The sequence below is a fragment of the Sinohyriopsis cumingii genome, chromosome 8 (genome assembly GCF_028554795.1).
Source record: "Sinohyriopsis cumingii isolate HCF-2022 chromosome 8, ASM2855479v2, whole genome shotgun sequence".
NCBI classification, from domain to species: Eukaryota; Metazoa; Mollusca; class Bivalvia; order Unionida; family Unionidae; genus Sinohyriopsis; species Sinohyriopsis cumingii.
Window position 1 is genome coordinate 115,357,160 of NC_142968.1, and position 15,035 is coordinate 115,372,194.

Consider the following 15,035-nt stretch of genomic DNA (forward strand, 5'->3'; position numbering starts at 1 on the left):
ATTAGATTCATTGGGACAGCCTGATTGGCTGTTCTTACAAAGACTGTTGTGCCCACTTTTAACAGCAGCTGTTCGGCACTGTAATTCGTACAATGTCCTTCATCCCAATACCTTTCACAGTGTTCTTAAAATTATTCCACATATTAGTTATGCAAATATTTCTTCATCATCTTTGTACAATATTGATTGCAATTAAAATGCACAATTTTCAAGATCATTTTCGGGGAAAAATAACATGAACAAGAACGGTCATCAAAAGCAAAATCTAAACACTTTTTTTTATAATGCACTGCATGGTGCAATATGGTGGTGGTGGTGGGGTACCATAAGCTATATGCATGGGAAGGTGCTTCGAATTAAACGTCACCTGTCTTAAATGAATACTTAGCATTAGCCGGACATAGGAATCAAACTCCATTACTATCTGTTACCTCGAATATTCTAATTTTGGCAAATTTTGTTTACACACGTTCGTTTGCAAGCATTTTCAGTTTCTAAGGTTTTTTATCATGGTCATTTGCAAAAGGCCAAGCTTCCAAGGTTTTGTTGATTCCTCCGGGTACGTATGTACCAAATGTGCCTACTTCATGTTATACTTCTCCTTTTCGTTCCTCTCATCAAGGGTGAACTTTGGGCTGTATCCGACACTTCCAGTCGCGTCAAGTCATATTGTACTTCTTATAATTTTTCTCTTCATCAGGGCATCGCTCTGGTGTAATGAAAATACCTGCGGACAGGGGACAGCACTCTTCGAATCATACTTCTTCATATACATGTAATAAATACTAAGGATATGTGTCGTATTTTATCAGTTGTGTGACTAGACAAGCAGACTAAGTACACTATACGTTCTAAATTAGAATGTGTTTTTAATGTTTGACATATTGCATATGAGAGAGAGAGAGAGAGAGAAAGAGAGAGAGAGAGAGAGATGCGTGTGGTATGTTTGTGCAAAGGATATAATCAGCAGTTGAAAAGATTAGTATTGCAAGTGTATGACACGCACAGGCAGAGTTTACTCGACAAAACATGGCAACTATAGATTCTTGGGATGAGAGAGAGAGAGAGAGAGAGAGAGAGAGAGGGAGAGGGGTGTGGTTCGTTTGTTCAAAGGATATAATCAGCAGTTGAATAGATTAATATTGCAAGTGTATGACAGAGTTTTGTGGACAAAACATGGCAACCATAGATCTTGGGATGAGGAAAACACACTAAGAGTCAAACTATCACGCTGGATTTTTAGAAAAAATCAGCAAAGTCTAGTCTGTGCGACACTGTTGCAGCTCTATGTTTTTAAACCGAGAATAGTATGATGAATACACCTTTCAATAATCAACAAGTGATCTTAGAAAATGTGACCTTTTTAATAGTTCATGCTCACGCCTACTGAAGACAAACTCAAATTAAAAGAGATTATTTTGCTGCGTTATATCAATGTTGCTTGCTTCTTTTACGATAAATGAATGTCAAACGTTCGTTCTATCTCTGCCACAATAGCTACTCGACTATCTTTATGCGTTCTGTCTCACTCAGTACATTTCAACTAAAATTGAAGAAAGACAATTGTTATGCCTACTTTTTATCAGGGAGTTGCGGTGTTTTTCTTTGAGTAACTTTTGTTTAGTATTTCAGACAACCTAGGTGTGACGTCTAGGCTAATTTTACACTTAAGTACACGCCACGCTTCTCCATTGGTTGACCTAAATGGGCTGTATACACGCAGTTAATCGATGATAAATTACAAGAATGTCTGGAATCGAAAATAAAAGTAGAAGATTGCATTATACAGTAACAACTAAAGTAACCGAAACTCATTCATTGAGTCACCCACTATGGACACACAACATGAACGTATGATGTCGACGAATTCAGAAACAATCGGTATGCTACTATCTACCCCTCCCCCTCTCCCTGTCTATCTCTCTGTCTGTCTCTCTTTCTGCCTATTGTCAAAAATGCCCCCTTCTACTGAAGATTACTTAACAGTTTATTCCAACAATTATAAGCCAGATTGTTTGAGGTATTGCGCCACCGTTTGTTGTATTATTTATGTCGTAACATTTGGAATTATGATTCTTTTTCTTGCAATAGTGGGGGTAAAGACTACTTCTCTCTTAGCTGTTTCTATCGTAACAGTTGAAGCGAAGCCTCTCTGTTGTGATTCATGTTGTAGTATCTAATTAAATAATTTGAATTAGGTTGCTTCAACTGAACAGGATTCAGATCACAATTCATTTTTCCATATCGTCTCTACATTACTGAACTTTCACTGACTTCAAATCAGTATAGATCAAACGTTAATCTAAAATATATTCAAAGATGATTTCACGATGAAGAACGTTTCATAGGGTGACCGGCATTTCTTTTAGAGACTGGATTGTAAACAAAGCAATGAGCAATGAAACACGGATTTCCCTTCCGGATCATCACCAAAACCCAATTATTCACTGTGCTTTGTCGCTGAAATACATATAGACAACCACACCATAAGCTTATATTCTAAACCATTAACAATTACCTTTAAATCCATAACAAGAATGACTAAATCTAAAACTTGTATCACCACAAAAATGATATAGGGAAAAAATGCTCTAAAAATAAACTGGGACTACATTTGTGGGTCGTGAACCTTAATTAATAATTTTGATCTGATTCCATATATTTACCTGTACATTTGTAAATAATTCAAGTCCACAGGGGAGATCAGTTCTAGCAGTGGAGATAAGTTTTAGGAGACGTAGCCCGCCCGGCCTATTTCAGTTCCTAATCCATAAACACCTTCTAGATTCCAACTGACCATTGCCCACCGACGATTTGTCATACACGTGTGCATCCCGTGTATGTCCCCAGGCGATGTTCACACACACCGTGGGGCACATCGCCCCAGTATCAATGCAGCCGCATTATCATATTGATACACACATTCCACTGATAATCGATCTGTACTGCCTGTAAATCAATTACTTGTGTAGGTTTCTAATACCCCGGTCGTATCTGTGCGCGGGTACGTTGATGGCATTCAATATCAACCAACATGGTCTTTAATTCCACAATGCTGATTGTTTTATCATCGATGACCACAGGGTATAATTTAGAGATTTTATTGATACTGCTTTGCGCTCCATAAAGACGTTCTGCGTAGACACCTATTCAGTTATTTAAAACTGGACAAAACTATTCTTGAAGCGCCACCTGCCACACGGGTTACTATCCATAAAACCCGGACTGCAAATCCGAATGGTGCACTGATGATGGTTTCTGCAGACCCAATTTAGGCAGCATTATAGGACTCACGATACTAATTCAGTTCCTATAGTAAACCTATGCAAACACCGTGATATTAAAAATTCAATAACTTAAAACTTCTGATTGCTCATGATCAAACCTATATTTATCAGTATAGATGAAACCTGGATGTCAGCTTCTGTGTAGAGGAAATTATATGAGCAGCGGAATTTTCTAAACCTGCATGTGTTTGAAACATGTGCTTTCAATTCCGCATCAAAGAATCAGGTGCTAATTTTAGCAATGAGTGTTCCAAACTCAAGACTGTTAAAGGACTGAAATTCCATCAATAAAACAATGTCTCAATTTTTTCACTTACAACTAGGATAAGCTTCAAACGATTCTTTTTCCTAAAACATAACTTACATCACTAACCAATCCTGGCCAACCTAACCCATATATTCTCTATTTTATGTTCACCCATTTCCACGCTGGTTCCCATTTTTCCATATAATTAGTATCGTGTGTCCTATATCCACCCTTGGTTTTCTGGGCAGCCATAGGAATAGTAGTTTAAAACATAAGTAAGCAATGTGCATAGTTCTGCTTGTCAAAGATTACGTAAGTGAATATTAAATTATATTGCAAGTTCATGTTCACATAAAGAGCAATTGTGCATTTCGGGCAACATGTAAATATTTTAGCTTTATTTAACAAAATCAGAAAAAAGTTAAAATAAAGCTGTCTAATAAGAGTCATCTTTTTTAATATCACCATTTATCTCTCGTCAATTTAATACTGAAATATATTACCAGCCTTGTCATATTATGAAGCTAATGAGTAAAAGGTCAAGGTGACAATCTCCATGTACATGCATTATTACAGAAAAAGAGATTTAAATGAAAAAAATTACCTAAAATTCATCCCAGAAGACAAATAATTTAAAACTAAAGTACGGTTGACATAAGTCCATTAAAATGCAAAATACGAACATTCAAAACATTCACTGAAAGAAACTAGGGGGATGCAAATTCATGAGAGGTCATCACCATTAAGCATGGTGGAAGAGACCTAAGTGATCATATATGAAGCATTATGTTTCAAAACACAACTATGAAATATCATATTGCTTACTACAATTAGTCTATAAATGGTAAATTGTATAAATTTTATGCATGTATTGCTTAGATATAAACCAAAGTGCAAAACACTCCACCTCACATAGTAAAATCCACACACTGTTCCCCTCCCCCCTTCTTGGCAACAGTTGATATATCTGAATCTGTGTTTAACATCCCACTGAAAGCTACTCTGTGGTTTACAAAATGTATTAATTTTGCTTGTTATCCACAAATAGAACCATATGATTACATTTAATGTAAAGTTAATTGCACTTGCATATGTGGAGTCACTGTTTTGCTGTGGCTGTCTATAGGACTCAGGATACTAATTCAGTTCCCATAGTAAACCTATGGAAACACCATGAAATTAAAAATTCAATAACTTACAATTTCTGAGTGTTCATGATCAAACCTATATTCATCAGTATAGAGGAAACCTGGATGTCACATCTATGTAGAGGAAAGGATATGAGCCGCAGAATTTTCTGGAACTGCATGTGTTTGAAACATATGCTTTCAATTCCGCACTAAAGAGTCAGGTGCTGAATTTAGTAATGAGTGTTCCAAACTCAAGACTGTTCAAGGACTGATATTCCTTCAATAAAACAATGTCTCTATTTTATTTCACTTACAACTAGGAAAAGCTCTCAAAACATTCTTTTTCCTAAAACATAACTTACATTATTAACCAATCCTGGCCAGCCCAACCTATATATACTCTATTTTAGGATCACCCATGTCCAGGCTGGTTCCCATATTTCTATATAATTAGTATCGTGTGTCCAAAAAGGTCAACAGTGGTCGCCGCGATGATTTCGCAAATAGCATCCAGGACAAGGCATGTGTTTGCAATTATAGAGTTAAGTTAAAATGTTTTCTTGGTAATTTCATCTCCAAAATGTTTTTCTGCTTAATTGTTTTGTCTCGTTGATAGCTTTGGATATACATTACAGTTATTATATTATAGTTGTTTTCGTGAAGTGTAAATACTCGACAAGGCGGCATTGTCCACACTTATCATATCTGCGCGCTAGGCCCTCACAATGAATCTTCTAGCCATTTGCCTTCTTTAATTGTGGATATTTACTGTACGATCGTAGAAATCTTCGTGGGAAATATTCATATATCCAGTGATTGTCCCTTCCGTAGTTTTATGCCAGGAACTATTCGCCCCACATTCCTCTAAGAATTGTTGTACAGAAAAGCGCGACTTTGAGGAATAACAGTCAGGATCATTATCTTCTTAGTAAAGTCAAAATTGAAAATTGGTTGATATAACTGTCAGAGATTTTTATTTGAATGGACTGGTAGGCGTGATATACTCCATTGTTGCAGTAACAATACCTACGTGTTTTTATCGCTTGGAAACATAGTCGGCAAAAGGACGTTTTCACTTGCTAATGCAACGATTCCAAGCTGGTTTCGAGCTGGTCTTGAACACACCGAGGTGATTCGAACGGTCGATTTGTATTTGACCCTGGCAAGAGTATATTGAAGTGTATATAAGAGAGCGCTAATACTATTTTCACCCTAGAAGACTACAAAGATGTTTCAGACCAAATGTCAAAGAATTGTATTTGTGAATCTTAGTTATAATTTACAGGAACAGTGTTCAACCATCCTAAGCTCAATAATTAAAGAAAAATATAATTTGATTTGAACCCGAAATGTCTCAGTGAAGAATAAGACACTCGAATTTGCTAGGTCACTGAGAACTCATAATATGTAAAGGAAATGAACTCATAATACAGTTAACTACGCTATGATGCACCATTCCCTAATTATCGGTGTGGAAAACGAATCAATTTAGACTTACCATCGCCTATTATTTTCGATATAGTACATATTTAGTTTAATTGTACAAGTGGTCCGGCACATTTATTTTGGTATGGTAAGCCTCAATTTATTAATTAACACTTGCACCAAAAATAATTTGAGTAGTTTTGCACCTTGACGTTGGTCTGTTTGACTTCCTCTTGTATAAGAGTCTGTTTCTGCTTTGAGAATGATAGGCGCGTCACAGTACCCGATTACTTGCTTAAGTCAAGAAATCATTGTTTCCTGTTTGAGAATAACAGACACACAGAAATACATTATTTATCGACTTAATCTGTCACAAAAGACCAAGTTTTAGTATAAAACCCTTGTCAGAACAGAAGACGTGTACTAAGTTTTGTTTGTGGGCAACTCTTTGTCTTTCCCAGCATATAGAGGCGGTTAGAACTTCCGAGATGTCCCCTCCAAACGTTATCCGTACCTAAAGGCGTTATCGCACTATTTTAAGAGTCAGTAATGATATGGAGGTTCTTTATCTTTTCCATATTGGACCAAGCTTTATGTCTTGGGGTCTAAGTTCAGTACACCCCTCCCTCCAGACAGTTGTGTGTTGGGTGAGTTCCCATCCCTTATCCCCTCAAAACGGTTTGTGAACGACCTCCGCTCTGAGGTCTCAGTATTGGCTGTCGCTCGTCTTGTCTAACGTTTATATCTGTTTGTACATTAGTTTAGTACGGGTTCCACCAGACTTTTAAAAATTGTCCTCTCCTCCTTAATTTTATGGTGCGAGCATGAGTGTAGTCGCTCTCTCACTTTCCCTTGTTCTTTTAAGATGACCATTATGTATCTTTCTTCTTCCCAATAATTATTTTCCACAATATTTTTTCCTGCCATGGTTTTAATAAATAACGGCTATATCTATATTGATGTATCATTAACTTCGAAAAAAGTGTCCTTCAACTCCGCATCAAAATTTAATTTGTAGTAGCTCTTCCTTTGGCTTCTAATTTCCTCTGCTTCTTCCTTCCTTCACCTTTTCGTTTCCAGTCCTTCCCCATCATCTCTATACTTTCCATGTTACAGTAATGAATGCGTATCAGCTGAAGAAAATCGAAATTCTACCATTACGGTAAAGTTTAAATTATACGTCAGCTTTAATGTTGTACGGCTTACTGTCATAGAGAAATTTTTATAATTTTTTTTTCCAGCACAAATTCGAGAATTAAATGTTCAATTACTGGATGAAACAATTATCAATCTAAGAAGCCAGAAAAAAGTGAAGAATATTCTGCTTGTAGGCCTACCCTCTGCCGGTAAATCATCGCTCATCAACAGCCTTGCGACTCTTATTCATGGGGAACATCTTCCTGTAGCAAGTGTGGGGCAGGGCGTACAACAAACACATACGTATGCAACACCAAGGTACGACATTCATGGAGATATAAGCTTGAGATACAGTATGTTTGAAAAGTTTTGCAAACAAAAGAACGGAGAGCAATTTATGAATCTAAATAATTCATTAATTGAAAAAGATCATTTAGTGTAGTGTAAGAAGCGAGAAAACTAATTTATCCATTCGAACAACTGCTGTACGTTGTCATCATTACATGTGTATTGAAAATATGCATAACAATCAAGCAACAAAAAAAGTAAATGTGCATATTTTCTCGATTCTAAATATGCCATTGTATATTCCAACAAGCTATATTATGGCAAAAATCTCAGATGAATCGCTCTATCATTCGACGTTTCCTTTTCCATTTAAGATACAATCATTTTGGGCTGACAGAAGATCACTTGAAAGTCTCACCAAATAAGGAGACCGCTCGCAACATTCATCCATATCTACCAAACGTGGACGATTTTATAGGACTTTCAGATCAAAACACGCCGGAAATAAAGGAAGTTTTATCACTTAAGGTGTTTGGTAAGTATAACACCTTGGTCGATTATTTTTGAAGGTCTACTTAATATTTAAAAGCAAAGCAAAATTTACACCTGGTCTGATCGATTTAACATTATGAGACAAAAATGATGGCAGAGATCGAAATGTGTGCCTCAAAAACCGTTACTTTTTCCCAATAACGTATGTACCTTATTTATAGAAGAAAGTTTTATTAAAACTGGATTTGTTTGGAATTCATTTTCATAGTTATCAAAACATTATTATATAGGTATATTCTTTCCCATCTTCATTTTCTCCCACCAAATAACCATAATATCATGGGCAGAGAAAATTATTTTTGTTAAATAATTGACAAGACTTTTTAACCAATGATATCATTACCCAAAAAGAAACTTATGGTATAAAACTGTGAAACCAAAACACGGAAATCATGTCCCGACTAAACAAAAGCACCTAAATATCTTGCAGAGTCTCGGTGGCTCAGTGTTTAACAGTGGACTCAATACCAGATGTATGAATGTTCGACTTACCCTTATCGGATCAGTACGTGCCGTCTTATGCAATATTCTCCACACTACTAGCCACAGAACAATTTTGCTTCAAGGTGTTTAAGTGCATAAATAAAAGTCCACATCTTCAGACTCTCACAGTTGTAAATATATTGTAAAATTTGATTTAGCCGCAAACATTAGGCAATACTTAGCCACAACTTTGCGTACGGATGGAAAATGATACATTTAAGTTTACATGGTCATTTTTAAAAACTATTTTTCTTCAAAGGAGAATGTGGATTTGGATTTTTAACGTAGCTTTAACAATTTTTCACTCATATCGCTACGATGTCTGTAGTGTGGCAGTTTATAGTGTTGTCTAGCACTGGGGCATCATGCCGCAGACATATAGCATGATGTCCCACCCAGTCACATTATCCTGACACCAGGCCAACCAGTCCTAACACTAACCTCTTAATGTTGAGCGCCAAGCGAGGTAACTGCTAGTACCATTTTTGGAAGTCGTTGGTATGACACGGATGGGGTTTGAGCCCACGATCTCCCGCATCCGAGGCGGACACTCTAACCACGTAGGCCACAGAGCGGTCGCTTCTAAGGAGAAGAACAACTGATCTATTTGCAATAGAGAGGGCCCCATATGGCGAGCATTAATAAACTTTGCGCAATCCTGTCTAATGAAGGTTGCTCACATTCCAAAAGGATGATGTTTGAAATACTATCTTTAAAACTTTATAAACTGAAGTCAAAGTATATGGAACTTTAGGCTTGCTGGCGCCGCATATACTTTGAAAAGCAACACTTGCACATTCTCTTTGTATTGATAGTTAAGTGAATGAAATTATTAAATTTGTGAATAAGTAGTACAATTTTTATCCAGTCAACGTGATATTTATGCATATGCATATTTTCTCCCTTGTATCCTGACTGCTCCAGTCCAGTGGTCTAGTGGTTAGAAAGTCCGCCTCAGCATTAAGAGTTAATGTTAGTACTGGTCAACCAGGTGTCAGGATAATGTGCCTGGGTGGGACATTATGCTTTATGTCTGCGGCATGATACTCCAGTACTAGACAACCCTTAAAATACCACACTACAGACATCGTAGAGATATGATTGAACAATTGTTAAAGATACGTATAAAATCCTAATCGTATTTCTCCCTTGTGTCCTACCATTCTTTCACCAATTATTTCATCTGAAAACTATCTCCAGGTTACCTTAAACCGGGTATCCAGGTAACTGGCTTATTCAAACAACAAACAGACTATGGCGTGGGATGTTTATCAACTTGGTACAGGAACTCCAAGGAGGAATGGAAGACAGATGTCATTATTTTCGTGCACAATGTTGCAGTGACGACTGTTCCAAAGGAGTTGATTGCATGCGTACTAGAAGTCGTGAAACCAAAGGATACACTTAGTCCTGTTGGTAAGAATTATTACCGAACTTTCTCTTCGGTCTTGCTGAATGTGAAATCTCAGATGTTAGAATGTAATTTATTGAATAGTATTTTAATAGTCGCGATTAAAGAAATACCCTTTCTTGCTGAGGTCTTTACAGTAAAAACATTTAAGGAATGATTTATAAATTGTATATACATGCATATTATTATATGTAAAATTTATGGCGTAATGTATTAATGCTAAGAATATTAATATCTATCTGTCAGTGTTCAGGTTGTTAGTATGTGAAATCTAGTATAAAATACATCAAAATCATTTACCATCATTTTGCAATGCAGTGATTATATAAAATATTCTCTCATGAAGCAAATGCACTAATTCTGAATTATTGCTGTCAAGAACGAACGTGTCACTAATTTTAATTACAAAGAAGTAGCGTATGCGGACACTGAAGTTAGGATTGGCAATATCAAGGTATAGAGATTATAAAAGATATGATGAAGTCAATGTCGAATGTTTGTGGTAGCGCCACTGTTTAAATCTTTTAAACTGGCTGTGGCCTTTAATCGCGAGTAAGCAACTCTTTTTAAATATTTCCTAAAATTAAGTTATATAGCAAACGCCTGTTCAAACTGACACCCAATCTGATTATAATCAGATCTCCACTGTCCTACGTGAAGACCTGACCGCAACCGTTTAGGATCATGTGCTGGTGACCTTTGTTATTACTATGATAGCTAATGTTATCTGCCAATCAGATGAAATCTGTGCTTGGAAGAGTGTGCAGTATGGCTTAAGAGCATCAGTGTGTGCCGAACGATTTTATTCACTTTAAAATGTCTGAAAGCTGCGTTTCCATTGGCTAATTCAAAATCCACCGGAAAATAACCACTATGCGGTCGCTATCAAATTTTCACGTGGGACAAAAGAGATCTGATTTTAATCAGATTGAAGATACACCTGGAAGGATATATGGTGAATGGGAAACATTATTTAATATAGTATAAAGATTTGACTTATTCTTGAGTTCTTGTTCATTTTAATAGATTATCTAGTATAACGGTATCGCATTAAACAACTCAATACAAGGAAACGGAATATTAATATTTACATTCCGAAATATCATAAAATATCATATTTTACAGACGTGGACCTGTTTGTAGTACTGACAAATTTTGACAAGGTTAAAAGTGGTGAAGTATCGGAGGAGACCCTCAAATCCGTCGAAAACGACATTGCCAGCTCATTTGGTTTCCATGGTTTTAAAGGCTACAAGCTCTTTAAAGTAGCAAACTGGTGTGACAGCGTCGGATTCCCCAATTCTTCCGCAGACAATCTGTGCCAATGGGACGAAATGGGTGTTTCTCTTAACAATCAGCTCCTGAAACTTCTTCGTAGTATGTCCATTCCTAAAGCAGAACACGAACCGATAGGCGAATTAACGCGCTTGCAACAACTCTGGTTCCAAACATACAAGTTTCTTAGAGTGATGGCTGGAAAGTTGAGGGTCTATCTGGGTGCATACGACAATATCACTGTGATTTTTGTCGGTGTATTTATTGTTTTTGTAGCCTTTTTTCTTCTTCTGAGGTGATAATCACGTAGTCAAAAGAGACTATATCGACACCGATACAATTCAGTTTGCCGTATCTCAAATAACACTCGTATTGTTCTTAATAGTTTAATTGAATTTACTGTTGTCAACTATTTACAGTCTTATTGAGAACATTACATAAAATGCACGTAATTTTAACATGAATTATGCAGTCAACAATCTTAAGTTTTGAAGTCGTATAATCATATGCAGTGGTTCTAAGAAAACATATAATAAAAAATTGCTGTTGGAGGTATACTGTCCAATATATTGTCATGGACAAGAAATAAAGAATGAAAAAATTTCTTGTCTGTATTTATATGTAGAATTCGTGCAAAACGTCATACTAATTAACAATCTCAATGTGGATAGAATGCCATCTTCATTTTGAAATGCATATATATATATATATATATATATATATATATATATATATATATATATATATATATATATATATATGTATATATCTAGATTTGATTTAATTTAATTGCTTGTTTGTCAGTATTAATTTTTTTTTATTCCATTGCATGCTATTTTAATGTAACTTTATTTACTGGATTAGACATTGTCCAGAAATTCAGTTCAGTCTGACCTGACTGTTTTTCGTAAACAAATAATAATAGAAACGTTGTATCTAATGCTGAACTAGTTCCTGACATTGATTCATAAATCAGTGAGAGTTGAAGTAAACAACTTTAATTTTTTAAAATTCTTTCTCAGAGTAAGAATCTAAAGTGAAATTTAGGCCATACTTGGAATACGTGACAAATAACATTTATCAGTTAGGTTTTTCCAGTGGACTGGTTCACATCCGGGCATCTGCTTTGCGTCTTACTTAGACTTAATTTTGATGTTTTGAGAAACAATAGTCTTTCTGTGCCTTAACACTGGAGACGTCCAAGTGTTTTATGTTGTGACCAGTTTTTTTGTGCTAATTATTTTGTTTTCTTCAATTTATTTGGATTCCAAGAGATTATGTTTCCATGGAAATATTAATGCTCTAAATTAATTATTGGACAAGGACAGTTATCGAAATTTACACAGAATTCAAATACTGGACTATTATTTTCTGTGATTCAACAAATAACTGTTGACACATCAGTACGACGCTGGCCACATCATACGTCATCGCCTTCCATTTTGGATTTCATCGGGATTTGAACTCAGTTTCATTAGGACTTTTTATTACTGGACTTCTTTTTTAATTCTTGGATTATTCTTGGATTTCTTTTGGATCTGATTCGTAAAACCGTATGCTCCTGTTTCACTTTTACCTTGTTTTTTTAGGGAAATAAATAATTTGTTAAATTTTACAAAGCTTGATGTCTTCTACTTTTCTACTCGCGCTTTGTAGGAGCCTAAACGTAACTATATATATATATATATATATATATATATATATATATATATATATATATATATATATATATATATATATATATATTACTTATTGCAGACACTTATTTTCCTAAGTAATACAGCACACGGTTGATACATCAGCAAAAAGAGCAAACTTGATCGAGTTTGAGACTGCAACGTTGGATAAATCACCTTCAGTCTCTGAAACTTGACAAATTAAAGATTTATAGATGGACATTCTTGCCAGTTTCTATTGACTCTTTTAAATAAAAACTATAAAGATAAAAGATGTAAAGTGGAAAAGACTTCGAACTTCCATCGTTCTGTCATTGAAAATCGAAATACAGAAATAAAATAAGATGATAATATGTTAAGTTATTCGCTTTTGTTAATGTTTCACAAATACAAATGAACTGTTTGACAGATTTTTTTTAACCTATTCACATATTCAAAATATTACAGTATAGAAGCCTGCTGTCATGTATTACTCATTCTATTTCTTACTGTTTGTACGTCTCACGAGAATCACCGAGTTAGATTCCAGATTGGTGGAGATCATAGCGCGCACTGGTAACGTATGTCACCAGAAAGATAACAATTGTTACACAATAACTTTACTAAGTCAAAAGGTTTTTCTCTTTTTTCTTTTATTCTATTGTTTAGGAAGAAGCGTGCACATCAGCTGGCAGTAAAATTGTTTATTCACATCAAATAAATCAATGAAACTGACAGAATATAATACGATCAAATGTTTGGAAGGCAATGTGGTGCCATATTATTCACTCTTATACACACAGTGTTCCAGAAATATCAAGCTGATATATGCGTTAATGAGAGTAACATATGATGGTCAGAGTTTTATAAGAACTGTGGAATAAAGGCTTTTTGAGCGTTGCAGCATGTCCTTTTATAACCTAAGTTATTCACTCACTGGTATAAAACTCTTAGAACAAACTTTATTAATGTAGTCTCGAATATATGCAGTATATATCAAACCTGTTCTTCTATATTGCATAAAACAATAAACTAAAAAAAAAAACTGAAATAACCCACGTGCTGAGTATAAATTTTATGCCCCACTGTTTCCCAGCTGTGGCGAGATTACACGTTGTAGGGTAATGCTTGTGGTGGTCAATGTTACTGAAGTTTGCGCAATGTATATTTTAGACCATAGGTAGAAATGAAGATGCATTTGCCCGTTGGGTTATTACACCATCTATTTGGGTCATATGACTTCAAAGTACACATCAGAACGTAGAATAATTACAATTAATTACAATGTAGTTCCTGATTTACTCATTTGAAGTTAAGTTGCCAACATTTAGGGTGCAAGGACCAAAACAGGCACATAAACCGTAGACAGAATTATGGCATACTTTGATAATGCTATATCTTTATTGTAACTGACTGAGTTATTTCTTTTCAAATGAAGACATTGCCACTGTACCAAAATCTGTTGTGATGAGGAAAAACAATCCGTTCTCGGTTGCAATGATCTCCATCTGATCATATCATTGCTCATTTGCCAAAAGACACAATACATTGCAAAGAATACAAAAACGTATCGGCAGATTAACAGTGCTGCCCAGCCAATTATGCACTTACGTTCATGGTAATTGTAAAACTTGGCAATTCAAGCATCCTACCATTAAGAAATAGTGATATTACGAAATAATACACTTGTCTGTAACACGATGCATCATTTAGACCTATAACCAAAAGTTTGAGTCGCGTGGGTTTTCTCTTAGCATATGAAGTGTCCCATTGGTTAATGGCTGTTGGCATGTGCGTTTTTTATGGTCAGTGAGTATATACATACTTATAGAATGTTAATCTCACAGTTTTCAAACCATTACCCAGGTTTAAATTGTCTGGAGGGTAAGAGTGAACCACGCGACCAGTGGTAGCTGCATGTATAAAAATGTTGTATGCCTAATATAGGGATTTTTATAGTGGTGATCTAAATAGCTATAAAGAATGGGTCCAGAAGCTATGTCCCTTGTTGGTAAAACCTTAGCATGTGGTCATTGTCAGCTGCATGAATACAATTGTGTTTTCGTGCCCAATATGTGTATACATGGTTCTAGGGTCGAGGTCGCAATGGTGGGTTTTATTATGACCCAAGGGTTAAGTCTCTAT

At 35.6% G+C, this 15,035-nt stretch overlaps 1 protein-coding gene across 2 annotated transcripts; it reads left to right on the forward strand.

The window, feature by feature from the left end:
* Positions 1-1,717: 1,717 nt before the first annotated feature.
* On the forward strand, positions 1,718-13,264 carry LOC149794439 (uncharacterized). Of its 2 annotated transcripts, none has more exons than XM_089968679.1 (5): positions 1,718-1,881; positions 7,421-7,544; positions 7,889-8,049; positions 9,750-9,965; positions 11,086-13,264. In XM_089968679.1, exons 1-5 carry the CDS (start codon positions 1,833-1,835, stop codon positions 11,532-11,534), a joined length of 999 nt encoding a protein of 332 aa, XP_089824805.1. In that variant the 5' UTR covers positions 1,718-1,832; the 3' UTR covers positions 11,535-13,264. The 2 variants fall into 2 exon arrangements, with proteins under 2 accessions (XP_089824805.1, XP_089824804.1); XM_089968678.1 differs by having other exon boundaries at positions 1,719-1,881; positions 7,331-7,544.
* Positions 13,265-15,035: the final 1,771 nt, after the last annotated feature.